This window comes from Molothrus ater, chromosome 6 (assembly GCF_012460135.2).
Source record: "Molothrus ater isolate BHLD 08-10-18 breed brown headed cowbird chromosome 6, BPBGC_Mater_1.1, whole genome shotgun sequence".
Taxonomy (NCBI): domain Eukaryota; kingdom Metazoa; phylum Chordata; class Aves; order Passeriformes; family Icteridae; genus Molothrus; species Molothrus ater.
The window spans coordinates 14,585,267-14,612,237 of record NC_050483.2 but is presented as its reverse complement, the minus strand read 5'-3'; the positions used below and the strand labels follow the sequence as shown (position 1 = coordinate 14,612,237).

At 47.3% G+C, this 26,971-nt stretch overlaps 1 protein-coding gene across 1 annotated transcript; it reads right to left on the bottom strand.

Annotated features, from left to right (window-relative positions):
* Positions 1 to 208: 208 nt before the first annotated feature.
* TMEM86A (transmembrane protein 86A) lies at positions 209 to 26,621 on the bottom strand. The gene is made up of 3 exons (XM_036385089.2): positions 26,446 to 26,621; positions 10,559 to 10,823; positions 209 to 6,450 (listed from the first exon to the last, which is right to left on the bottom strand). Exons 1-3 carry the CDS (start codon positions 26,464 to 26,466, stop codon positions 6,023 to 6,025), a joined length of 714 nt encoding a protein of 237 aa, XP_036240982.1. The 5' UTR covers positions 26,467 to 26,621; the 3' UTR covers positions 209 to 6,022.
* Positions 26,622 to 26,971: the final 350 nt, after the last annotated feature.

Genomic DNA, 26,971 nt, shown 5'->3' with positions numbered 1-26,971 from the left:
GGTGTTTTCCAAGGTTCCCCAGGTAGGAATGCTGTGGCTGACTGTGGCAGTCAGCTTTAGTGGGGTGCTGAGCTGCTCCAGCACAAACTATGCTGGAGGCTGTAACAGTGGCACAAAGCTGCCCACCACAGAGGGGCCTCATATTCCCTGCTGAATCAGTGACAGAAACAGAAAATGAGCAAGGAGGCTTCTATCTGCACAGTAAAAATACTGAGTAAATTAATATTTTAATTGCTGTTACACACAGAAGAAATGAGAAAAAAAAAATTACATTCCAAACAAAGAATAGTAAAATCAGCATAAAAATGTGTTAAGAAAAGATCCCAGATCAAGTGGCTGTACTGCATGTGGTGACCTTTACAATCACAGTAAAGAAAGTAAGTGCCAGAGACTTTCAGACATGGCAAAGTGCTTGACTGCCCAGAGGAGAGCAGCTGCTTCAGTCACATTTTCAGTGCACTTTGCCTGGAATGTGTGGGAGAGGGGCTGGAGTCAAGAGACTCACACAGGTCCAAGACATAGAGATTAGTGTTCAGGGCAGACCAGCCACTCGGCATTCTCAGGCACACAGAACTGCCACTTACCCGGTGGCATTTGCTTTCTCCTTCCTTGTTAGTTTTTTTGTTGTTGTTGCTGTTGTTTGTTTTTTTGGGGTTTTGGGTTTTTTTTGTGGTTTTGGGGTTTTATTCTTGTCTTTGTTGTTGCTTTCTGGTTTTTGAGTTTTATTTAAAAAAGCTTCAGGTTCTGCTGGCCTGACCCTGCCAGCACCATAGGCTTGGAGCAAGCCTCCCCAGCTGAATTAGGAGCAAGGCTTGGTCCAGCAGGAACCTGCATCAGCAGGGTCTACATTAAAATGTTGGTAGTGATTCAGCACCATCGCCCAATGGGCTGGTTTTGGTTTCTTGCTTCTCTTCTGTCAGGAAAAGGTGTCTTTTATTTCCTTATGCTCTGTCTTTTGACTGATCCAAATTGGCCCAGTCATGCTCCCACTGAAGTCTTGGTGGCTCAACACCTGCATCTTGTGCTTCAGCCTCACTTTTGAGCCATCACACCACTCCAGTAGCTCACCTGACAGCAGCATAGTGTCACCACAGAAACAATACAGACCACAGAAGTTTTGGCATTCCTGCCAACTGGCCACTTTTTTTCCATTTGTAGTCTGTCTAGAGTTGTGTATTTTTATTCTTTACAGTAAGAGCAAAAATAAAAATAACATTAAGAAAATTTTCTCCAAACGAAGAAAATGAAAACCCATCAAATATTTTAAAGAAACCATAAAAATTTGCATTGTGTTTGCTTCTGAGTTCATATTAAGATTTTACTGCAGCTGCTTCAAAATAATGGTCCATTTCACAAGTACACAGCTCACATTCCTTGGTGTGTAATTCCTTGCCTTCATTTGTGTTTGTACAGCAGCTAGTGCTACAAAAACTAGGTAGTTTCTAGCTGTGGTCCAGATTTAGATCAGTGAACAGTGGCATTTTTATCCTAGTTGAGAACATGGTGATGGTTGAGAGCTGTATTTCTAGATCAGCTTTTGTTCTGGGCCAAGGAACTGGTGGTACAAGCACTTCCTTTGCTACAAAACCCACTGCTTCCTTCATTTGGATTAAAAAAATGAATCCAAGAAGGATGTGCCAACCTTATTGATTCCATCAAGGCTTTCTCTCTCTGCTGATTTTAAAGCCAGTGAAACTTAATCGGAGAAATTAAACATCCCTTTGAAAGCTGTCTCATGAAACCCAGCTGACCTTCTGCAGACTGAAGGTTGAACAGAATTACTTCATTTTCTGTTCCAGCTTTTTCAAAAGCCACAGCAGACTGTGAGGCACTCTGTTTTGGCTGGATTATATTTACTCTAGCTAACAGTGAGGGACAAGACCAGACTGCAAAAGTTGGATGCAAGGTTCACAGCTAAGAATTTGGTCAAGGCTTTTAGAAGAACTAAAACTCATCTGCAAGATTGAAATTAGAGAGTTCAGATTTTTAAGCTAAACCTCCCTCAGAGTTCAAGTGTAACTGAGCCCATTCTATTAACCAGCATGAATAAATACTTTGCAATGTTTTCCTATCTGATGCAATTTGAAAAGGCAGTCACACATTCCATGTTTTAAGAGAAGTCCTGCAGATCCCTAAAAGCAATTTTAACATTAAAGCTGGATAATACTTGTGACTTACATAGCACTTGACATCTTCAAAGTGCTGTATGAGCATCAATCCTCACGATATCCTTGTGAGGTAGGTAAGGGGCAATATCTCCATTTTAGAACGGGGTGAGGGCCTGGTTCCCTGCTGGGATAGCTTTGCATTGCACTGGTCCTCATACACCACATATGCTCCTGGCCCCAGAAAATTTAAGTGACTCACCCAAGGCCACGAAAGGAGCGAACGTGGATAAAAGGCAGGAGGATTTCTGTCATGAGGAGTCAGCAACTTCCCATCCTCTTCCTAGAACACAGTTATGATGCCTCTGCTTAAAAGACACCCTATCTGTATTCAGAAACCAAGCAAAGAGAAAGAGGCACCTGCTACTGAGATCTACAATTGCTGTTTGCTTTGATCTGCTTCTTCCAGAACAGCTCCCAAAAATACCACGATAGCAAGATGAAAATGCAGGTGCTAGTGTCAAACTACAGGTCTGGAAAACTTTGAAGAGCCACCAAAAACTGCCAAGCTCCTCCTGGGAATTTTATAAGCTTCTGTAAAAATATATAAATTGCCCCCACTGATGACAACATGAAACCTTCAAGCAAACTACTCAAAAGCCATGTTAGAGTAATCCTGAAACCAATCAGTCTCACAGATGCCTCAATATGGAGGAGTAAGAAGCCAGGTATCCAGCACAGAGTAAGAGTAAAGCTTAAAGTTAAAATCCTCTGGCTTTGTTCTTCTTAACCTGCCATTTCTACATGACCATCACCCTCTGACACAGAATTACCAGCACTTAAAAACAAGTTGCAATTAGCACTGCTTCTCTGACTGACCCTGGGAGTTCTGTGCAAGGAGGATCTGCCTACAGAAAGAGGCTGAAGTAAAGATGCTGCATCTGTTATATGTCCAATTAAAGAGCCAAAGGACTTCCAAGAGGCTGATAACTACAGAAAGTGACCAAACCACGTGTGTAAGCTCAAGTGACCACAGACAGGGTTTGCAGAAGGATGTTTGGATACAGCAGTGTGAAAAGAAAGCCTCTGTGCTTAGCAACAAAAGGAGCTGCTGCTGGGGCCAGGAACACTAGACCACCTGGAAGGCTTCACTCCCTCTGTAACGTTCCTGGGCCAAAGACTGGGTGCTTCTCAAGGACTGTACTCCTGAAAAGGAGAGGAATGGATTGAACCTCAGTTTTACAGTGCAAAGAGGGTCCACAAAGGCAGTCCCACAGACAGTAACACCATTTGTCACATATGAACACCACTCCTTTTTTTGCTCTATTTCAAAGTGAAGGTTGCCCTCAATGAGGTTGAGGGAACAGTTTTAATCCCAGAAAAAGTTATTTAACAGACTGCCAGCAACTGCTTAGTGCTTCTCAGGATTTAGGCATCTCAAAATTGTGTCAGATCACAGTCCACAGCAGCTGGTCTCTTCCCAGCAGGAAAGAGTCTCCAGGGAAATGGTCTCATTCAAGTAATATGGATTAGAAAGAGGAATGCAGAGCCAGAGAGAGATTTTGAAGATTAAGAGCCTTTGCCAGCAAACCTCCAAGCCAACCAGGACTCTCCTTTGTATGCTGAGGGCTCTGCCTCATGTTCCTGGGAAGACTGAGGCTGTCGCAGCAGCGGGATGGAGCCAGTGTGACTGGCCAATGTGTCCCAGCCAGGTCACTCCAGATGACCTGTTCCAGAGCAGCCAGGGAACAACAGCCCACTTGGGCTGCACAAGTTTCTGCTGTCCCACCCAGAGACCTCTGCCACCAGAAACTACACCTCTGATGGCCAGTGGAGAGGCCTCCTAATAACACATCAAGACTCTTTTCTGCAGGTATCCAGTGGCTGATGGTACAGCAGGACAGCAAAGCCAGCCAAGAAGAAAAAGCACACAGAAAAGCAACTCAGCTATTTTCAGGAAGTTCAAGACTACTCGTTTCTAGAGAGGGAGAAAAGAGAATCAAAACTCAAGACTTTTAAATAAAGCTTACTATATCACACAAGCATTTCCCTCAAAGCGAAGGGAAGCTCAGGATGTGGGGGAGCTCCTCTGAAGAACTGCCAGCTAAGGACTGAGTGTGCTGACCCATGCCAAGGAGCTGGGATTCAAAGACTGCAGTGTGCTGTTAGCTCACATGCTGGGAGGATGGTGGGGTTCACCCCAAATGCTTAGACTTCCTCTCAGCTGGGTCACTTTTTTGCTGGAGGAGATTTGCAAACAGCCAAGCTGAGCAGCAGCAGGTGACATCTGCAGAGAGCTCCACTGCAGGGTTCAATCTGTGGCCAGGAGATAAGCAATGCTGATGAATGAAAATGGTGTATGGCTCTGAATTCCCTTAGCTGTTTACTCCAGGCAGGCCCCCATGTGCCAGTGAATGAATACTGACAGTATTACATAACAGCATTAAAGGGAAGGGATTACACAGGCTCTGCTACCTACAGGAAGGCTTTCCCTGTCCATAATGCAGCTGACCTTTCTGATCCCTGTCTGAAAAGCAGCAGATGCCCCAAGGAGTCAGGATGTTAGCCCAGATTTCTGTAATACTGGCTGCATTTGCTCTGATGGAGAAGTCATGGGGAGGCAATGCCTATTCCCTGCCAGGCACACCAGGTGAAGCTGGAGAAGAGCAGGAGACCCGCGCAGCATCTCTTAACACAAGAGAAAAGCTAGCAGGGTTCTATGTGAGTTCATGTGAGTTTGAGAAGGAAGTGGCAGGCATGTTGAACACAAAGGACAGTGCTTTTCAGGAAGCTCTGCTGAAAAGGGGCTTTCTGACAAAAAAAGAAGTGGTGCAAAGAGGATCATTTTCCACCAGCTGGCAAAACGTGGCAATCTACATCCAAAATCAGGGCCTTGATCACAGGAAATGCTCACACAAAGATTTAAGATACTGCAGGCAGCAGTACTAAAAGTACTACTGGAGGTGCTACTAAAACTTAATGGGTACATGGAATACTCTTTGTTAGGACATTGGAGAAAAAAAGACATAAAGATGAGATGCCTGTCTGCCATACTAAGGATAATTAGGACATACACTAAGACAATGAGTATGTTCTGCTTTAAAAATCAAAGTTCCTCATGTGCCCATTACATCTCACTGGTGGCTGCAGGCACTGTGTAACTATGTGCACGAGGAGAGGGAGAGCACTGAGATGTCCCTGAAATCCCACCAAACTCCTGCTCTCTACAGCTCTGCCACAAGCAGCAATGCTGACCTGCCCTGGAGCAGTGAGCACTGCAATCAAAGCACACAGCACTGCCAGCACACCTCTCACTCTGTGCCCTTAGCTTGGGGTTCTCTTTCATGCTGGCTCTGCTGGGTACACGCTGCCATTGACTCCAGAGCTCAGCTCACAGCTGGATATGCTCTTTTTATTCTCCCTCCAAGCTTCCTTTCAGTAGAGGAATAGCTCCAGTTTGCATACTGTAATGCACATAAAGAGACAAACATTGGTTAAATTAATTTTTACCTAGGACTTTAGCAGAGATCTGTGCCTGTCTGCCTACAGTTGAGAGCAAGCCTTTTAGCACAGTGCATGGCCAAACCTCCTTTCCACCAGCCCTCCTCTTCCCAGACATTCAGCATCAATTTCAAGACTAACAAGTAAAATGCAGTAGTACAGCACTTCCAAGGAGGAAAAGTTGAATGAGTAACTACTGCAGGGACAGTCTAAGCTTTCTGATGTGGACTCCACACTGAAGTAAGCTGTATTCAGAGAAAGCCAACAAAAAAAATGTAATTCCCAAAGGTAATGCTTCAAAGAAGCAAAATCAACATCACCAGTGTGCCTAGAGAAATGGAGATCTCTCTCAGGGGTGAATGCAGCTACAGCACCTGAGATATAACCCATGTGTTCAGAGACCATTGGCACTCCACCTAGCTCCTCTTCCTGAAGTCCTCCTCATCCCTGGTCTCCACGGCCGAGAGCGCGATCAGCATCTGGGCCGCGTAGTAGGTGGCCATGATGATGAAGCGCGAGTAGGGCACGGGGAAGCAGAACTCGTTGAGCGCGATGGTCAGGTCCGACACCATGAAGAGCATGGCGCCCACGCAGGCCGACAGCTTGGTCCACGTCCACAGGTCGTTGCAGAGCTGCACGCCCGCCACCGCCCGCCAGCCCATGAAGCCGATGAGGGCGATGTAGACGGCCACCAGGTAGGTGAAGGGGCCCGAGAGGTAGGAGTACAGGAAGGCGTAGCAGGAACTGGAAACGACGCCCATCAGCAAGCCGGCTTTGAGGTCCAAAGGCTTCATGCCAAAGGCTGAAGAGTACAGGATGTGTGTGATGCCGAACATCAGCAGACCTGGAAAGAGGCATTGACACAGAAAGTGGGACCTCTCATCAGTGACTGGTAGGCAGTAGCAGAAGAAAATATTCCTTGCAGTGTTACCTACCAGTAACACTAGCAGTGACAACCATACTGACCACCTGGGACCATTTTATTATAAAATCTGTACATGGGAGATAGCACCAAGCCTCCAACCTAAAAAAAAGCCCCAGCACAATTACAGCTGCAGCCAAGTACAGCTCTGCTGTGACAAAAGCCTTTCTGCTGAGAAGCTGGGTGGAACTAAGCTGCTGGAGAATTAATTGATCTTGTTTTTCAGGTAGTTCCTCTTCCCCTGCTTTGGGTGAAAGGTTAGGAACAAGGTAGACCAAAGACCACCCCCTCTAACTATCCACAGTGTTTTGCTCATAGGTCACATGTAGAACAAGAAGACTGGAAGCACAGCAGTGTAGGAACAAAACGTGACAAAAGACACTAATCCCTCTGAACCCTGACACAAAGCTTGCCCGTATTTAGCCACAAACCCAAAGGCACTTGAGGACTAAATCTGGCTGCTTCTCCATCTCTGCCCATAGCTGGGAGAAACCTAAGCTGGAAAGAAGCAGCTGGCATATTTCAGGGACTGCACCAATGTGATCTGCCAACAATTTTATGGCTATTTGCAAGATTCAGATGAACCTTACCAGGAATCAGTCAGGGAAAATAAAATGCTGGCTTTCCTTTGAAGTGCAACACCACTGAGAAATGCCAGATGTGGGTGTTGGAAGGTGCTGCCCATATGTTATTAACTTGCCACTAATCCATTTGACAAAAATATGTCCCAATGTGTTGGCACAGCTGCTGCCTCCAAGCTGTCATGACAACTGTAGATAATGGGCCACAAACAGAGCCCAGCTCCTTGGGTCTTCTGGTTCCCAGACCCACACATGGTGCAGCTGCAGGCTCTCCTGGCAGGGATATTAGAGGAGTTAAGTTATTGGAGGAGCTGGAAGTTTTCATGCAACTCTAAAGCATGAAATGGAGAAAAGGATCTGGGAAGCTGAATCCTCCAGCAGGACACTTGTTCACATTTAACATGTGATGCTCTCGTGTAAGAGGCAGTCACAAAAACCTGCAGCTGGCAGATGTTGATTCATCCTACTTCTCTTGTGTTGAGGCAGTCAAGGAAGAAGTGGAAGCATCTCCCTGCCTTTGGGGAAGACCAGATCAGACACCCACTGAGAGCTCAGCCATGGTGGGATGAGAAGGAAATCCACAGGAGGGAGGGGGCTGGTGGGATCTGTTTCGCAGGGTGAGGCTAGAAAAAATAGACATGAATTTCCCCTTCAGCATGAAGGGGAAAGAAGAGAAGCACAAAAGAGTATAATGAGAAGCTGATGTTTCACAGAGCTATTGCACCTCATGGACAAAACACTGAAGGAACTGAGAAGAGATTTAGGACAAGAGATTTTCATAGGGTTATAGTGCAGGAGGTGGTAAGGAGAGAGCCAGGAGGTGGTAAGGAGAAGAAGGATATGTCATCCTAGCAGTGAGCAATATTTTTTCCTTCAGTGGCATTATATGGAGCATTCTGCAACAGGGAACTGTGTTGTCCTTCATGCAGGCATCTGGCAGCGAGGAGGAGGAGGAGGAAGAGGAGAGGACAGGATGCAGCAGGCAAAGAGCCTGGAAAGGCAGGAGGAGTTTTGTGATAGGTGGTGAGGCTGGTCACAAACAAGGGAGTCAGCTCCCAGGTTTACTCATTCAACACCCACAAATCAAGCCAGGAACTAGAGAAACCTGTGATGGCTGCACAGGGAAGGGGGTGCACTTCTCTTATATTTCTCAGCCTTTAGCTTGGTCCTCTCAACCACATCAGGGAGATCAGCCCTTTTCTCCCACTTCTCCACTGTTTGGGTTTCCTCTGTCTTGTTCACCAAATGCATAAATTGTTTCTAAGTGCCTGCAAAGGAGGCAGTGTCAAAGGAGGTGGATATTAACACTGTAAAGTACCTTCTACATGCAGTAAGAGTAGTTAGAAAACAGTGTGTTATTAGTGGACTGAAGCAGCAAAAATGAAAAAAAAGTCAAGTGTGCCAGAAGTAGGTTCCCAGGTTCTCACTTCCCTATAAAGTAATGAACAAATGTCCTTTTATAAACTCATTGTCTGAAAAGCTTTTCAAATGAGCCCAGTTTCCAACCCTTTTCAGTCCAAAAACTGCAGAAATTGCAGAGCATGTACATTTTTATCCAGTATTTCCTCTTCTCTCCTCAAACTTCAAAGTCCCACAACTGATGACATCAAAAATATTGTCAGTTTTCAGCAACAACAACCTGATGAATTTTAAATAGGAGAAAACACATTTTGCAGGCAAAGTGAGGGATGAAATGGAGCAGTGCACTTTATGTGCTTATATCTGAAATGCAAATATTAACACTTCCCTACAGAAGGTAGCAGCTCAGTGGGCTGAGATTTTCAAAATGCTCCAACAGAGCTTTTCTTCTCCTTAAGAAGAAAAAATGTGCCTAAACCCACAAAGCAAAACCTCTCAGTTGTGAGACTAGGGCTGAAAACCTAACTCATTTGCAGATTAAAGCACATCAACCAGATGCTGAATTGCTGTGACTGGCTAACCTTCCTCTAGCAGTAACTTGGAGAGGAAACTTAAGAGATATACCAGTTACATGGGAATGGACAAGGGCAGAAGAGTCTGAACACAAAAATCATGGGGGACATGGGCCTTGAATGTTTTCCAGGCCATAGCTCAAGGAGCAACTCCAGGAGGCAAAACCAGTTGGGCTGAGGCAACTGAGCCAGCTACTCCTGTTGGGAGGAGGCCCACAGTGGGAATGTCAGCACTCAGCACAGAAGGGATGGCACCTAAAGAAAGCTGGAGCTCCTCAGCAACGTGCCCAACGTTCAGCCAGATAGATCCAATCCTCAGGGCCTAATCCAAACCCCAACAAAATCAGTAAACATTTTTACATTAACTTTTAATGGGATGGGGATGAGCCCTTGGGAAGCAGGATTAAAACCAGATTGAGAGCATTTGGCCTTTCATATCTGGCACTGCACACACTTCTTTCTCGTAAAGAAAGAGCTTGTGGGAATCCCAGAATAAAACTAGATATTAACCTCATGAGACAGGGCAAAAAATAAGCCTTTGACTTTCAGATCTGAAGGCAGCACAAGTCAGGAAAGTTCTCTCCTCTCATCGCACTTTCCAGTGGGACAGTTACAGCAGCCACTTAATGGTGGGTGTTATGTGCAATCCCTGTGCTGCTTAAATTAACTTCAGAAACCCCACCAGTCAGTTCAGTGAAGAACTCAACTGCTGCTGATTTCTTTTGACAGTCCAAGGCCAGGGAGAGTTGCTGCAGGCAGGCTCAACGTGGCTTTAAATGATTAATCTGAATCATTATGTTCCAGTCTGCAAACTAGCAAAATAAACCAAGCTCATTTTGCTCTGAGAGATGTGGATCTTTCTGTAGAGAAGAATAACCACTGCAATAAGGTTTGTCCTTGATTGACCATCATTTAAATGTTTTGCTAAACAGACATGTCTTGTACAACAGGCTGCATGATTCACACTGATGAACCTGCAAGTAGGACAAGATTGCTGCTGCTTTGGTTTCTATCATCCACTTAATGCCTCCCCCAGGCTATGGGCTTGTCTATCAAAACATAAATGTTCTCTCCACCTGTTCTCCACCAAGGAGCTGTGCACAACATGTTCCATCCCCAGTCCTCACAGCAAAGGGCTGACAGATCTCCCTGCAGAGAGATGGGAGATAAATACTTCCTGTAGCTTTACGGGAACTGACGAGTGCCACACGTGTTTCCTTCTATTCCCCAGGGAATCCTGGCATGCCACCTTCTCAACTCCAGCCAGCCCAGATGCTGTGACACATGCCAGGAAACCTAACCTGACCCAATTACCTCTCTAACCTCAAGAGAAAGACTCATCCATGATGTGCTTCCCCAAACCATGATGGATTTTAGTCAAGGGATGAGTGCTCCCCAGCGCCCGGGGCTTAAGCTGTACATGAATAAACAAAACATGTGGCCCAGCAACTCATTACTAAATAAAGAGGGTAACAGCTGGGCACTGTGGCATCCCTTCAGGACTGACATTGTACTCACCATGAATGAAGTAGCCTTGCTCCTGCCAGATGAGAAAGGCATCTCCCACTGCCGAGAATATGAGTCCTGCTAGGATGCGGCTGGCACTCCGGTGTGACACTAAGAAGTTAATCCCATGAGCCAGAAGGAAAACCCACAGGCAAAAGATGGGCAGACATTTAATGAGGGCACTGAACCAAGAGGGGCTGGAAGTTGGCAGCCAGAGGACAAAATAGACACAAGTGGCTTTAAAGAAGGGGACCAGTTTAGGGCCTTCACTCTTCACCTAAAGAAAACAAACATTAAAAAACGGGAAATTAATAGGATCATCAGAAGCATCAGTGAAATAAACTTCTTAACAGAACTGGCTCATTCCCTTTGCAAGTTGCTCTTCCATATACTGTCAGCTGGCAGTGTTCCTACCCCAAGAAATGCTGGTTGAACTTGACCATGATCCTCTGCCTAGATCTTTGTGACCCTCTCTGCTGAAAACACTTCTCAGTTGGCAGGATGGGCTGTGGGTGGTGGATTTGGAGGAAGTTTTAGAACCTTTTCTCTTTACTTGTTCCACTGAAAATATTTAGGCCATTAGTCAAACTCCTCTGGTGCTCCTTGTCACCTATCTCAATGTTTAGGCTAATCCCTTTAATATACCTTTCCAGGAGCTGTGAAAATACTGCATACCCAGATATATCCCAGCAGCAAACAAGCCAGTAAAGGCACAAATCTTCTCTCCCATCTACACAGATCCTCCTGCTTAGGCAGTTGCAGATCACCCTGAGGATACAGCCTCTCACCTAACCCATTCTTTCCCTGCCCTGTAGCCTCATGCTTGGAGCTGGCTGTTGGAATCACAAGTGTCAAAACCCAAGACATCAACCTCCCAGGTGAGGATGTCACTTCCTCGGCTGACTAATACCAACATCAACCTCGTGTGGCTTTGTTCTAGCAATATTCTAATAATACAGTAATTGCAGGAAGTGTTTTGACTCAGGACTCTACTGTATAAATACAGAATAAAAATGCAGCATGAGCACTTGGCTACTCATAAAAAAACCACAGCAGGGGCAGGGCACAGAGCTACAGGCTCCACAAGCTGGGTCTGCTCTTGACGAACACTTACCTGAGACCTCTCTGCACAGTGATATGCATTGTGTTCACCTGCCCTCCTGCCACATTTCTGCATTTCAGTGCAGGTGGGAAAAAGTCTATGTGAGAAACAAAGCTATGATTTTATTTCCTCCTGGAGATGAGATGAGGGCCAAGACAAGGAGCAAAAGAAAGGACTGTAACTGCTTCCATGCCTGCCTGAGCTATGTCCCAGAGTCTTATGGGAGGCCTGTTTCCTCTTGCACCTAAGGCAGTGCAACCCCCTGAGCTCCCCTGCATGCAGGGGTTCACCCTCAGTCTTCTCATTTCTTTGGTCAAGCAAGATTTATTTCCCACATATCACAATGACTTCCCACTACTCATGGCCAAAGCATACAGAGGCTTCCTGCACTGGAGGAGGACATGGGGGGAAATTTACAGCCATCCAAACCGATTTCACACTGTCAAGTCCAGCTTTGGTTTGGTTTTTTTTTTTTCCAAATAACTTGACCCTTTTTTTGCTTCCTGCATCATGGGACATTGTCATGACCAGTGTCCATCTTCCTTTGATGCAGGATGCCTTGGTGCAGATACCTAGAACAGGTGAAGATTGCACAGGAAATAATCCATGCTTACAGTGCTCAGGTGATAAAGCCTAATCTCATAAAAACTCAGGATCATTTACGGGCACAAGCAAATGGAGTCAGGTGGAGTCGGAAGACAGAGGCAGAGGCAGTGGAGGGCATCTTCACATGCAGTATCTAAAAAGGGAATGCAATCTCTGAAGCAGTGAGGCTATAAATAAAGGGCATCCCAAGAACACAGTGACTTCAAAATTTTTCTCACATCTGATGGAAATTTCCCCAGCATATCAGCAGTTTCTTGGCAGTAAGGTATTTCATCATACATTATTCATAGGCTATTGCCAACACAATTTTTAAACACTCCATTAAACAACCAGGCTACACAATTCCCTAACAAAAGGACATCAGCAAGCTGTTAACTTTCTTGTATTACATGGGGAGCCGCCGTGAGTCCACTACTTAGGCTGTCTAAATTAATCACCATTTACCACTCCTTGTCTGCATTCCCTGGGAAAATTCTGGCAGCAAATAGCAAATGAACTTGAAGTACAAGTCATAAAAACCCATATAGTCTCCTCACAGTACTGGGGTTGCCTGGGAACTATCAAATATTGTAGGGGAAAGAATGCATAGAAGCATACAGGAGAGTATTTGGGTTAGTAAACATGGTAGGTTTTAATACCTCATATTAAAAGAAAAACACCTGCTAGGAGCAGTTACAATTACCATCACAGCTTGCCCTCCCCTGTGTGCACACATTATGAGACAGGTTTTAATTACACTTGTCATTTCCCCAGGAACCTTGCCTTACTGAAGCTAAGAGAAGAACTTGTGCAGAGCAATTATGTTTACTTCGTAAGCTTAAAATTACTTTTTCTCACTATCTGAACGTAAATTTTGCAGGCCCAGACAGCTTTATTTTAGAATAATGGTTTGTATTATTTCCATCCTAATAATAATTGAGGAATTTTTCATGCATAAGAGTTACAGCACTCTCATGTAAGAATGATCTCATACTTCTAGAAGGGCTGCAGACTTCTCATCATTGACACTTTATTTCTTAACACTTTTTCTCCAAGTAGACTTCAGATGAGTTAGTTTCAACCATGTCCTTGCCCATCATGGAATGCTGCAGCTCACTGGAGCCCCTTTTATGGCTCTGACCAAGATGAGGGCCCCATGAGTTGCACTTTGGAATGTGGGAATACTTTGGAAAGGTCCTCCAAGAAAAACTGAGGCAACCAGAGGGTGAGGCTGGGGATTATCCTCTGTTTGGCCACATGGCTGAGGCTCAGAAAGGGGTGATGGGGCAATTTGCCACCTGAAGGACAAGTCAAGACAGGTACTGGAAAACCATGTACCAACATGACTGGAAGCTGTGGTTTGAGGAAATCCAAGCATATAATAATCCATGATGGGACTTGCTGTACCACAGGGAAGGGGAACATTATTTCTTGTCTGCATGGATAAATTGGATTAAACCACCCATCTCCTTTGTCCCTGTGTCTCAGAGACAGAATGTGAGATGGGGCTGGACCATGGGGCTGGAAAAGGAAGCACTTGATAGAGGTGACAAGATCTTTTTTGCTAATGTATGTGATTGTCATGGCTTTAAGCTGGGTTTTGCCATTTTGTTACAAATTCTATTGAATTTTTCTTCCCAAATCTTTTCTCCTGCCACTGCTAATTTTCTTTGTGCTGAAATGCAGTACAGAAAATACCTTGAATGCAAAAACAAGGCAGTATTTCCAACATTTTAATTTCTAAACTGAGCATAATTTGGGGCTTTTTCTCAACTGCTATGGCTACTAAGTTACTCAGAGTCTTTTAAAACTAGTTTAAACTTCTATAAAGCCACTATCTATGTATTTGTAGAAGTACAGTAGAAATATTATTTATTAAATTATCTGTGTTTCACTGGATTTCCAATCCAGTGAAACTCTCCAAGACTTGGGCAGACTAGGAGGAAGTTGTGTCTTGGCTCTCACTAAGAGACTTCGTGCTAGATAATCTCCAGAGGTGCCTTCTAATCCCAACCATTTCTGTGATTCTGTTCAATCAGAACATGGTACTGGCACTTGCAGCTTTCTGGAGGCTTGGGGCTTGGATATCCACCTCTCTGGGTGCTCCCAGGTTTACAGGATCCCTTCTTGTTTTGCCTGTACTCATTCTGCTCCAGTTTGAAATATTGCTGTGTATGGCCTGTCTGACTGCTGCAGGCACATAACCAAGCCAAAAAATTTACACCTGGCTCCTCTTCTCCAGAATGAGCCCCATCCACAGAGGAACAGCTACACTCACAAGACAGTGCCTCGATTTTCTTTAACATTTTGGAGTCAGTTGTCTGTATCTATATCACAAGGGGGAAAGCAAATCCAGCTGCCACAGGGAGGGAGACATCTTCCTCCTGAGGTACAGAAGAACATCAGAAGCTTGTTGCATTGAAATGCTAAAGTTGGACAGAGTTCACTGTTCCTAAGCCTTGCACTGATCCCAGGAAACAATGTGGAGTATCAACTAATGCTGTTCTCTTTGCAAAGCCCCCTAACTCAGCCTGCAATGAAAATGAGTATACAGACACCAGCTGAGTGCCAGCCTGCTGTGGGGATATGGCTCACACCACTTTGCACTGGGCTGAAAAGTGCAGCTTTCCAGGAAAAGTGCTATAAAAATAATACCCCAGCCATTCCACTGAGCAACGCTTGAACACAACTGTGTGCACTGGCCAAAGAAAGCTGGGCTGCTGTCCTCCTCCCATCGGCCTTGTACCATTTTGTGTCTGAGCTGCTCCTCCTGCTTTTGGCATCCAGCATTGTGGATCCTGCCTTGGTTCTCCCCTACTGTGACAATAGCTCTCACCCCCAGTTGTGTGCCAATAAATATTTATTTGGCTTTGTTGCCATGTTTGCTGCCACTGCAAGCCCATAGTCCTTGTTTCTCGCTGCCCAGAACATGTGGTTCTCTGCAAGGCTCTCCAGCTCTGCTCTCCTGCAGGAACAAACATGTTCCTGGGGAACAACTGATTGCCTATTGCCATTTGTCAAGGAAGGTACTGGCTTGCACGTGTCCCAAGATGCTCCTGAAAAACATTCTGAAAATAAGTGCTCATTATGGAAGGTGGTGAAGAGCTACTGAAGCAGCCAGTCAACCTGCCTGCAATACTGTGTTGATGCAACATATTTTAGCAATTAATAGGAGGGTTTTTGTTTGTGTTGGATATGCCAAGGGCCAAGTATCCAAAGCAGATGGCTCCTGAACAGGCTCCACATGCTGCAGGAAATTCAGGGTGATAGATAAACCCTCCTCCCCCCTCAAGTGGAGATAAGACTGTAGAGGCTGCATCTAAAACAGATTTGTGAAATAGCAAATAAATCACCCAGAAGATGGTACGTGCTTTGCATGTGGGAGAATCTGCATGCTGATAATCCCTTGTCCATCATGCTTATGCCATGCAATGAGTTTTGCCAGGTCTTTATTGCAGCTTCTGGCACTCCCCAGCATAACTCAGGACCTCTGTTTCTCCCACAAGGGTAATGCAGTGAAACAGCTCATGCTCAGCTGTTCAGTCAGACCTGTTTGCAAGGGATCAAAAAATCATGGATCTGTCTGACAGGAGCCTCTGTTGTTCAGCACAAGCCAAAAGTAACAGGACTCTGCCTGAACACTTCCAGCCTGCAAAAGGACCATCCTCCCAGCTCAGACACATGAATGTCCAAGGCAGCTCTTCCACCCCCAGGGTCTCTTAAACACCTGCAAAATTGGGCTGATTTGTTGGCTTCCATCATTCCTCCCTCTACTCCAGCAGTCTGAGTATTCTCTCCCCTACCTCAGTTAAGCAAACTAAAGTCCAGCTGTACTTCCAAGCTTTGCTTCACAACAGACCAAAACAGGGTTGAGAGCTAGAAATACTTGACTTCTTTTTCTTAAGATCAAGCTATGGCTATTTGCCAGAAAAATACAATTAAAAAATTGGCACAGGCCCTCACTGTTCTTGGGTGGTGAGCTCAGCTATATTGCTTCACAAATTCTTGGCACCAGAAAAGTCGCCCTTTGGTGGAGGCACAGAGGAGCAGGCAGCGGGTGAGGATCAATCAAACTGGCATCTAACAAAGGCCCCCGTGCACAGCTGGGCTGCTCCAGACACAGCTGAATGCAGGAAAAGGAACCACACCAAAACTTATTTTCACCACCAAGTCAAAGTGCTACTCAACTTGCAGTCACATTAACACTCAACCAAATCTCCAGATTAACCATAGAGGGGATGAAAACCTGTCAGCACCAAGGGGCTTCCAGATGGGTGCAGAGAGAAGGGAGGAATTTGCAGCACGAGGTTCCCTGCAGATGCCTGGCAGCAGGGCAATGTTTGCCTGTGCCAGCCTCTCCAGGTGGAATGGCAGCTCAAGCTCCCACAGCGAGGCAGCAGGCACCGCGGGGCACAGCACTGCCACCCAGCTGAGCCCAAAAATGGGCTGGTTTGTGCCAGGAGAGCTGGGCAGCACTCCTTCAGAGGCTCCTCAAGCTGTGGCAGTGGCTGTGGCAGTGGCTGTGGCAGTGACAGGAGGCTGCAGACACCACTTCTGCAGTGTAAGTAAAACAGCAGCTCTGTCTTGTCATCAGGTGCTTAAGGAAGAATGTAAAACACGCCGGGTGCTGAGCAGTCACACTGACCAGGCTCACAGGGCTGCTGACGAGGCCAGGCTGGCTCAGCAGCCAGTGTGACCTCTTGGACATGGTAGCTCTCTGCTGCTACACCCATGAGATAAAAAACATGCATCTGCAGACATCCAGTATGTAAAAACGTCACAAATGGGAAACTGCAGTCTTGCCCTCAAAAGACTCCTTGTAGGAGGCTCTAGAAATGTGAGGGAACAGTCCCTAAGGAGCCTAAGGTAGATGGAGGAGGTTCTGGAGCCAAGGAAATCACCCCACAGCTCAGGGCACTGCTTGTGCCACAGATTGCAAGAGGAGCCCACTCCTATTTCTTGCCTTTTGAACCATGGCATTGCCCAGAGCTATCCTGAGACACTGGACCACGGTGTTCCCTCCAGCAGTTAAGGAAGTTACAGTGTCCATAAAAGTTATCTCCTCTACTGAAGAGAAGACGAAATCCTGTTAGCTTGCTAATGAGCTACACAACAGTGTCTCTGGGACCTTCCTGCACTGCCCAGGACCCAGTGCTACCAGGCCAGGCAAAGTCAGGCACTGCTACACACCCACCAACACCTTACAAACTCACTGGGGTACCTGCCCTTGGCTTTCTGGCACTGCAGGGAAGCCTTCCGGGTGGTGAAGCCTTTCTTTAGCAGATGTTAACTCATAAAATATTACAGACAGATACATTTCACCCTGAAGATTCAGCCTGCAAGTATATATTTTTGCTAGGGTTTGTTTTTGGGGGTGATTTTGCTTTTTTTTTCCATTACCCATCATCTGTCCTGTCTCCCAGACTGGCACAGGACCACAAGCAGGGCTATTTTAAAAACCTCTTCTTAACCTGCAGTAGTAATGATTGACTCCATATCTGTAGCAATGCTATAGCTGTCAGCAGTTTTGGAGAGTATGGTCAATAATGTGCACTGCCAAGCACTAACAATACTAAACTAGTCAAGAATTCAAAAGCCTCTTCAGGCCTGCAGGGGCTGTCATAGAGTAGTGCTTTCAGGATAGTTCAATGGCTCTCAGAAATGAAAGCAAAAATACAGTATTTGCCTGAAAGCATCTTATCTCAGAGCAGAGATTGCTTTTCCCCCCTGGGATTCCAGATCTTCCTCTTTGTGTAGCAGAAAGCAAGCCTCTCCAAACATTTCCTTTGCTGTAACACTCACAAAAGAACGCCTTGCAGGTGCTTGAAAACCTGAACCACAATGGGTCTGTCTTTTCATTTTGCTCATCAGAAATGCAGTGCTGCCACAGCAAGGGCACACACCCTTCCTCTTGAGTGAGGTCAGGTGGGGCCACATCCCTACTGCTACTCTGGGCATCAGGAGGAGGCTGCGAAGGCGCAGGGAATTTCAGGAGCCAGGTAGCCAGCACCCTGAAATGCACAGCTGGTAACTGTCCCAGGCAATTCCTCCCAGGATGGGAAGGGGCAATTATTTGGCCAGTCACACTAGAATCCAAATAAAAAATTTCTACTGCTTACAAGAAAGTGTCCCCAGCTTATCCTGGGGAGGGCTTCCAGACTACAAGCACTTGTTCTCAGCAGACTCATGGTTATTTATATCACACTTCTCTGTGACAGGCAGTTCAGACTTCTGTTACCCAGCAAGAAGCAGTTTTAGGCAAGCCCAACGTGCGAGCTGCAAGGCACAGAGCCACAGCAAAAAGCAGCATCCCCTTGCAAGGCCCATTGCTACAGACAAGTGCCACCCACTGACATCTGCCCCAGAGCTGTGTGGCAAAACTGGAGCCTCTCTCCAGCCTCTGGTGCAGACCCAAAACAAAATACCCCAGGGAGTGCTGTCAGTTCTTTCCTTGTCAGCACCAAGGGCAGGCTGAATCTCCAGGTAATAGCAGAGAGGAATCTGCAGAGAGTGTGCTTTGATCCCAGGGCTGAAACCTATCTTCAGCCTGCACTCTCCCATCCCCAGCATTATTTGCACCCCACAACCCACTGCAACATTTATGTGCTTGTTGGAGGGCCCCAGCCACTCTGTCATTTTTCTGCAGCAGTGGGGATGCACAGGAGAATGTGTACTCAGGGAAAATGGGCATTTGGCAAAGCTCTACCCTGCCCCATGCTGCTTTGCCACCAGGGATTGGTATTTGTGAGGGAAGGGAGGCCCTTCCATCCAGAAGCAGCCTCTTCATCAGAGAAATGTCATTTTACCTGCAATCTGTGGGGAATAACATGGGTCTAAAGGAAGGGCATTGCAGGCACTGGTGCTGTCACAGCCCTTTTCAGGAGCAGCCAAAGAGCCACTAGTGCAGCCCAGAAGGCAGGTGGCACCCAACAGGCTGTACCAGCCCCACCAGCCATTGCCAAAGACATGCCAAGGGTGAAACTGCCTCAGGCATTCAAAAGGCACTTCTGGCTCACACAACAGACTGCGCACACTTGGCAGAGGTGAGGCTTTTGCAAAAGGAACAGGAAGGAAGAACTGAAACAGGAGGGGAAGGTGGCTGCCAGTGTCTGGGAAAGCTGGCAGCTCTGCACAAGAGTTTTTGCTGTTTGAATTCTCACAAGGGGCTGCAATAATACCAAATAGGGCTGTGCTTGGAAACCCAGGAGGGACTGCTCAGCTTGTCTGATGCCTATTAGGAAGCTGAATGAAAAGCTTTACTCTACCTGTGTATCATGTCCTGCAGGTTGAAAGCTTGTGAAATACTGATATTAAAGGAAATCAGAAGGGGAAAATAGCAATAAATCCCAATAAAAATGTGTATTTAGAGAGATGCTGCTGTGATACCTTAAAAAAAGCAGCAGCCCTCCTCAATGTTATCATGGGATCAGTATGCTTAAGAGACAGGAGGGTGTTAAGGTTAAAGGATGATAGCAGAGCCACAGATTTTACTTCCAATATCCATTCTTGTGTCAAGATGCTGTGACCCAGATAAGTCAGTATCAGACACAACTTACCTGAAGACAAATTGGATCTTCCCAGCCAGTCTCAACAGATGTAGAGTCGGGAGGTGCAAACACTGACCCACACACTCCCAGGACTCACACTGATACACCAAGGCTTTTACTTACAAAACCCCTGCTGTAATCCAGCTGCATAAACAAATGCAGACTACACTCACAAATGAATGTGCAGCTGCTTACCAAGATTATTCCCTTTATATTGAGGGTGCAAATCCAGAGATGCAACCAAGCAAAGTGGAAACTTCAATTAAAACATCAATTAAGCGATAACCTTGTCATCACACTCCTTTTATATCAGGGTTGCAGGGAAAAGCCACAAAGCTTACTTAGTTCCTCCTGCAATGGAGAGCACTGCTATCCATACCCTAACAAAATCAAAGACTCAGGCAAATAGGGATACAGTAGCCAACCCATGGCCTCAGCCCAGCTCTGCTGAAGCCATGTAAATGTGAATGTAAATGTGAAGATCTGTCTGGTGTGCCTAGAGTGTGCTAAAAAATGAGAAGCTGGCTTAAGGTCAAACTTCCTTCAGTCTCAAGCAATGATTCAATCAGAGACTACTTGCGACCAGCAGAAAGGCACTCATTTTGATATATAACAGGAAATTTAATGCCTGATGCCAACTGATGCCATATCTGCCTCCAAAGCTGGTGTCTGGTGAGAAGCAAAACATTAAACTTTACCATTCATTCAAACTTGACCAAAGTCTCAAGGCCAATTCGGTAACAAGGGTTGTCTCATCTTTTCCCAGTTTTGGCAAGAACACGTCTTGCAGTAATCTACAGGAATTAGCTTTTGGGAGAAGACTAGCCTGCTGGTAGAAACAAGGCATTTTCACAGGATTGCAGCAAGGTGAATCAAAAGAGCCACTATCCTCGCTAACAGGCAGGTTTCCAATACAAGAGTCAGCCTTGCAAAACTGACTTAACACAAGAGACATGGGTTGCATTTATTGAGAAATAAGAGAGAGAGAATCTGCATCTGTGCAACTCTTGAGTCAGAGGCTGCAGTGTGAGCCCCTGGCCCTGATGGTGTCTGAAATCCTTCCCAGCCCAGCACACCTGAAATCTTCAGGAAAGCTCTTGCCCAGCCCATCTACTGCTTTTCAGCTCTGGTGGTGTGTATACACCCAGACACAGTTTGTGCTGTGTCACCTGGATACTTGCTCACATCCAGCATTATATGGAGGGATGCTCCAGACTGACACATTTGTCACACAGAAACCTGTCATTAGCTGAAATGCTATTTAGATCAGGGCAGTGTAAGAAATGGGTATAGGAAGGGCACAAGCAGGCTAGAAGAAGGAATAACCATCACCCTCATTTTGTGTATGTTGCAGTAAGCAAAATATGCATCTCTACTGTAATGACAAGTCTACTGGGCTTTGTGTGACATGAAGGACAGTAGAAAAATTAAGTGGTGATATAATAACCACTTGGGCCTCCAGGAGGGAAGGGAGTTATGTAACTAATAGTCTTCTTGCTATTCAAGAGTTTCCACATGCTAGCAGAAGATGGGTTCCTGATGCCATCTTTTTCTCAGAGTCTAATTTCACTGGAGTTATTATTTCCTCAGCACTCTGAAGTTACCCACAGGGAAGATAACTTTGGCTCTTCTGCCACACGCGGCATATTTTGGATAGACATACTTGGGCAGGAGGAGAGAACGGAACAAATGCATCTCTGTCCTTCCAGAGGAATTATGTGGAAGTACAGACTTCTGAGCTGCACCCACTATCTGAACGCTCGGAGCACACTTTGAACAACAGAAGCGCGTGCCTTGAGTGATACACTTGGGTTAATGAAGCCTTTAATCCACAGCACTGCCTGCAGCAGTGATCATCAGCACTGCCTGCTTAATGCTCCCTCCCTGGCACTGGGGAGAGCGTGAGAGAAGCCTGCACTTTGCAGGCTCCACTAGCCCACCCTCCCCTAGCAACAGCTCCAGCAAAGAATGTCAATGTCACAGCAAGAATGCACAAGTTCAGTCTGAAAAAATAAATCGTGGCATGTAACACTATGCCTGGGCTTTAGCTGGCATAAATCAGCACAGCTTTTCTGCTCAAACCAAAGTTTTTAGGCTTCTCCCAAAAGGTGGGACTGACATAAATGTTACTAAGATCCAGCTAAGTTTTCCCAAGGTGATTATTCCCTCTTTTCAGTGAGCTCAGATGCTTAGAAATATTTTCTATCTTTCACTTACATTGACTTGGTTTTTACAGTAGTGCCATAGTTGTCTATGCAGTATATAAATGTGCATGTCTACAAGCTCCTGCATAATAAAATCCCAATTTATGATGCATTTAAGTAATGGGGGAAATTACAATGAAAGCATCAATGTTGCATAGAAATAGAGAACAAGCAAAATTAACCATAATAGTTACTTCTAACTTAGATGGTTCCTAACATTTCATTCATTAATGCAGAAACAATACACCCTCTCTGTAAGAGGCAAAAGCTGAAACGGTTCCAGAGTGATCTGGCTTTCTTGTTTTCAGCAGAAGTTTGAGGATTACGGAGCACCCTTCCTAATAATAAATCTTAAAAGCTATACTTCGACCTACTGCTGCTACAATTGCCCACAGTGCAGAGTATCTAAGCAACATGAGTTACATCAGGTTTCCATACCCATTTAGATCTGTTCAGAAACACAAATGATACCCACCCAGTCCTCCAGCCCAATTCCATATTTCTTGCTGGTGAATATCTTTCCAGACTGTACCTTTCAGGTACTTTGCCCAGTTTTTGCAAGTCACTTTTATACTCTGTCCCAGTGGCATCCTGCATCTTTCCTGAGGGCTGACAAGGGCTGCTCTCAGGAGGGTGCTGCTGCTTCCCACCCAGAAGGGATGGGGCTGAGGGCTCCATTGCCTTCATGCAGTCAAAACAACATATCCTTTCCCAACCCAGCTATCTCTGTTTAAAGATGCAAACAGACCAGAGGACGAAAGGGAAGGGATGGGGATTGTTAACATATGGACTCTGGGCAATAATCTGTCCCAAAGAGTGTTTCACCTGTCTCCCAAACAGAGGGCTGTGCTAGGTCAAGTACAAGTCGGGCGTGGAGGGAATGTTGTAGGGATGAGAGCCCTTGTTTATCTTGTTCTAAAAGACACACCCAATATCATCTATAACTTCCCCCAAAGAGATCTACCCTCAGTCAACTAATATCTGTACTTCCCATGCCCTGTTTTCCTCAAAGTGCTGTGAAGCTCTACACTAAGTTTAGTCCTAACTTGAGGGACAAAATAGGGTCCCTTTGAGCAAGGAGCATTATGTAAATGTCAGAATGACTGCATGTCTCCAGGCTCATCTCCTGCACACTTGTGGCTGCTGCAGTCATGGTGCCTGCTGGGCAGAAAGGTCCTTAGGGCAAGAGCTATCTCCCACAAGCTCACACTAAAAACTACTTAGGCAACAGTGTTGGGTGTGGGGGGAGCTGGACAAAAATCACTAACGAGTGCTCTTTTATTAAGGTGGGACCAGTGATGACCGAACAAAAATGGAATTAAACCTCACATATCCACGAAGCAAACATGCTGTTTATCAATACGGTGCTCCAACTGCAGGCTCTCAGCCCACATGTCTTTATGCAGAAAAAAAAGCTCTTAATCAGAGCAGTATCAAGAATAACAATTTTGAAGCAGGACACTCCTGCTTGCCTAGCAGAGTAAGCAGTGAAAGCTTCCCTTCAAGGTGACTTCCAACCAGAGTGAGCATCGCTCACCAGATGGAACAGGACGGCAGACAAATGCATCTTCCCTGCCACAGCCCAACGCCATGCAAGTCTAGACTAACATCAGCAGGACTCCAGAGCTTTATCCCAACTGAGGACCTGGCACAGTATGTTAAAAGGTACTTTGGCACCAGACTTGTTTATTTGTGGGCATGCTCCCCACTCAGCACATAGGAATTGTGCAGCATCAGAGACCACAGCTTGATGAGCTCTGCACAATGCTGTGGTCTCTCTGTGTGCACTGGGTGAACATTCCAAGCCCTCTAGGCAATGATGCACATCTGGCAAGCAGCATAAACAAGCAGTCCTGGCCTGGTCCTCTCCATGGACCATGCCTCCTTGCGTGGTTCCTTCCCGCTATTGGTTGCACAGCAGACAGAGCTCACGGGTTTTGACTCTTGTTAAAAGTGTCCTAAGGAAGAAAAGAAGGGGAGATGCAGGAGAGTAGGTTGTGTGTAAGCAACCAGCTGCAGTATTGTACAAAGGCCATCACTTTGAGAGCAGCAAGAAAAATCCTGTCACTCTCAGAAGTGCTCTTCTAGTGTTCTCCCCATTGAAGCTGATGCTGCAGTGTGCTGGTAGAGGATATACACTACAGACAAATCAATTCCTCTGGCTAGTTTGATTATGCCTCAGGTGCTGCCCCTCCAGAGAATCTTCCCATCATGTCATCGCAGCGATATCCATGCTGGCTCCAAAGATCCAAAGCAAAGGCAGTGCAGTACAGAGATAAGGGCTGGGCCCCCGGGCGAGCACCCAGCTGTGGCCAGACTGATGGCCACTGCCCTTCCCTTCAGCAAGAGACTTGCTGGAGGGAGCCCACCAGCTGTGGAGCCATCCTGCTCCTGACCCCCAGCTGTACAAGGGCCACACCACACTCCTGGGCAGCCCAGATTGCTGTGTGACACCGATTCCAGCCGCCCTTCTCGGCCGTGGCACAGCCGGCATGGAGCAGCACCAGTGCCCTCCTTCAGAGGAACAGCAACGTGACAAGCACCAACAGAGAGGTGCAGAAAATTGCTCCTCAGAACACTGAAGGCTTGCAGCTCTTTTTTTGTGAACTGTGTGGAGGATCAGTCGCCCTCCCCTCTCACCTCCACAGCAATGGCAAATAGCTGCAGCTCTGGTCACAGCTCCCGGTCTTATCATCCCTCCAGTTCCCCATAGTTTCACACCTGCATTAGCTGCCTTTGGAGAAGGAAATTGTTCACATGTCAGGGATACAGCCAGAGCAGAAATGTGCTTTGTTACATGTCAGAAGGGCACGTGAGAAAATAAGGCTTTTTTCATTTTCCTCCCCAGTTTACCTTCCTAAAGCCTTCCGGTCTGAACTCCATACACCCTTCCCAACACGTACTCGTGCTTTAGTCATTTGCCTCAAAACTCGGTTGAAATAACATTCTGCAAGACCACCCTGGATGCACTATCACAACAACCAAGTACTGCCTTCTACAAACTGTGAAACAAATCCTGTCAGTTTCTGGGCCATTCCAGTACTGTCCCAACATGAGATTTTACTTCCAAGATACACATAAAAAATTCACTATAACCAAAAGTATTACTGAAGGACAAATTTAGTTTATGGCACAGAAGCACAAAGATACCAAGCCTTTTAAACTGTTTTGGAAAAACACACAAAAAAAAAAAGTTTGGCAGTACAATGTTATAATTTCCAAGCTACTTCCCTCTGTCTGTAGAGATAAAAGTCATCCCAGGCTGCTGATGAACTTACCAGGTACATGTTGATAACTGGGGGAAAATTCATCCAAACTAACAGAAAATACAGCCTGCAGTGCCGAACAGGCAAAGCAATTTAAAAGTTTTGAACGCCAGCTTTCTGAGTTAAGATCAGGACAAGATTTCTACCTGCCAGAGAGTTTGCAATAGCCTGGCCCTTAACCAAAGTATTTCAAAACAAGATGAGAATGGATCCACAGGGAACAAGGACACCAGCAGTAGGTGTTCAGCGCTGCAGCAAAGCACCAGGAAACTTTCCCACCAACAGTTATCCTTACAGCATGTGTTAAGTCTGCTGGGGTATTCCAGCAAATTCCTCACTTTCTAGAAAGGCAAACATGCAAAGCAGCGTGTCTAACAGTGCAGCTTCTCTGCTGTTGGGCAGTTTTTTCAGCAATGAAACAGCCCCGTTCACCTGCAGGGGCAGTTCCTCCTATTGCTGGCACAAGCCACAGCTCCTTCAGTTACCAGCTTGGTTCCATCAATCCAAGAATTATGCTGCACACATCACCAGCTGACAGGACAACAGCGAGTTGCTATCTTATTGCTGCTTATGTTAACTAAGCATCGTGACACCCCATGAGACAGGCAGGTGACACCGGTCCCAGTCTCATATCGTGAGGCGGTGGAAGTGCCAGACTGACTTGCAGACGAGACGCGGTCTCGGCGAGAGGTCACCCAACCTATGGAAAGGTCTGTCCCACACGGGGGTCACCACACACGCCTCAGCCCAAACCAGCACCTGGACAGCAAAGCACCTCGGATGGCGAGGCAGAGGTGCCTGCGAGGGCAAGGGAGGCCGCGGGGACAGGAGGATGCTGCCGAGCACTGCCGCGACGCGAGCCCAGGGGCAGCGCCGCTCTGAGCAGATGCAGCGCACGTAGAGCAGATGTGCCGTGGATGTGTTTAAAAACAGACGGGACAAGAGGAGGACGCGGCGGAGACCCGCCGGGACAGGCGCACCGCTGGAGCAACAGCTGCCGCGGGAGGCCGGGGTGAGCATCGCGGAGGGGGGGGGGGGCGGTTGCCGCCGGTGCCGGGGCTCCCGGCGGCTCGGGGACAGCGCCCGGGGAGCGGGTGGGAGAGCACCGGCCCGGGAGCGGGGACAGCGGCCGGGAGCTGGTGGGAGGGGGCGCGGGCCCCGCCGCCCGCCCCCCCGCCGCGCGGCCCGCACTCACCACGGTGACGGGGGACACCATGTCGGCGGCGGGGCGCGCTGCTGCTGCTGCTGCTGCTGCTGCTGCTGCTGCTGGTGCTGGTGCTGCTGGTGGCGCGGCCGCTGTCGCCGCTGCGGCCGCTGCCCAGCCGTGCCCTGCCTGCCTGCCGGGGCGCTTTTTTAGGCGGCGCTGACGTCACAGGAGAGGGGCCCCGCGGCGAATGCGCTGCGGGCAGACGGAGGGGGCGGCCCCGGGCCCGCCCGGGCGGGCGGCGCCGATCCGAGCGGGCGGCCCCGGCCCCCGGCCCGCTGCCGGGAGGGCGAGCGCCTCGCCCGGCCCCGGCCACGGCGGCGTCAGCGGCGCCTCCGCCTCCCGGCCGGGCGCCCTTCGCAGCCGGCGGAGGCCGGGCCGAGCCGCTGCCCCTCCCCGGAGGCGGCCGCAGCGGGCGGGTTCCACGGCGGCCGAGGGGCGTCAGGGCCGGCCCGGCGCCCCCTCCCCCGGGCCTCCCGCCCGGCGGCGCCTCGCGGGTGCGGGGCCCCGGGCCGGG

Excerpts from the sequence above, each read along its gene's own strand:
- TMEM86A (XM_036385089.2), bottom strand. The coding sequence starts at position 26,466 with ATGGTGTCCCCCGTCACCGTG. Across the intron at positions 10,824-26,445 it reads TGGTGTCCCCCGTCACCGTG|GTGAAGAGTGAAGGCCCTAA; the intron begins GTGAGTGCGGGC and ends TGTTTTCTTTAG. Across the intron at positions 6,451-10,558 it reads GCAAGGCTACTTCATTCATG|GTCTGCTGATGTTCGGCATC; the intron begins GTGAGTACAATG and ends GCCTCTTTCCAG.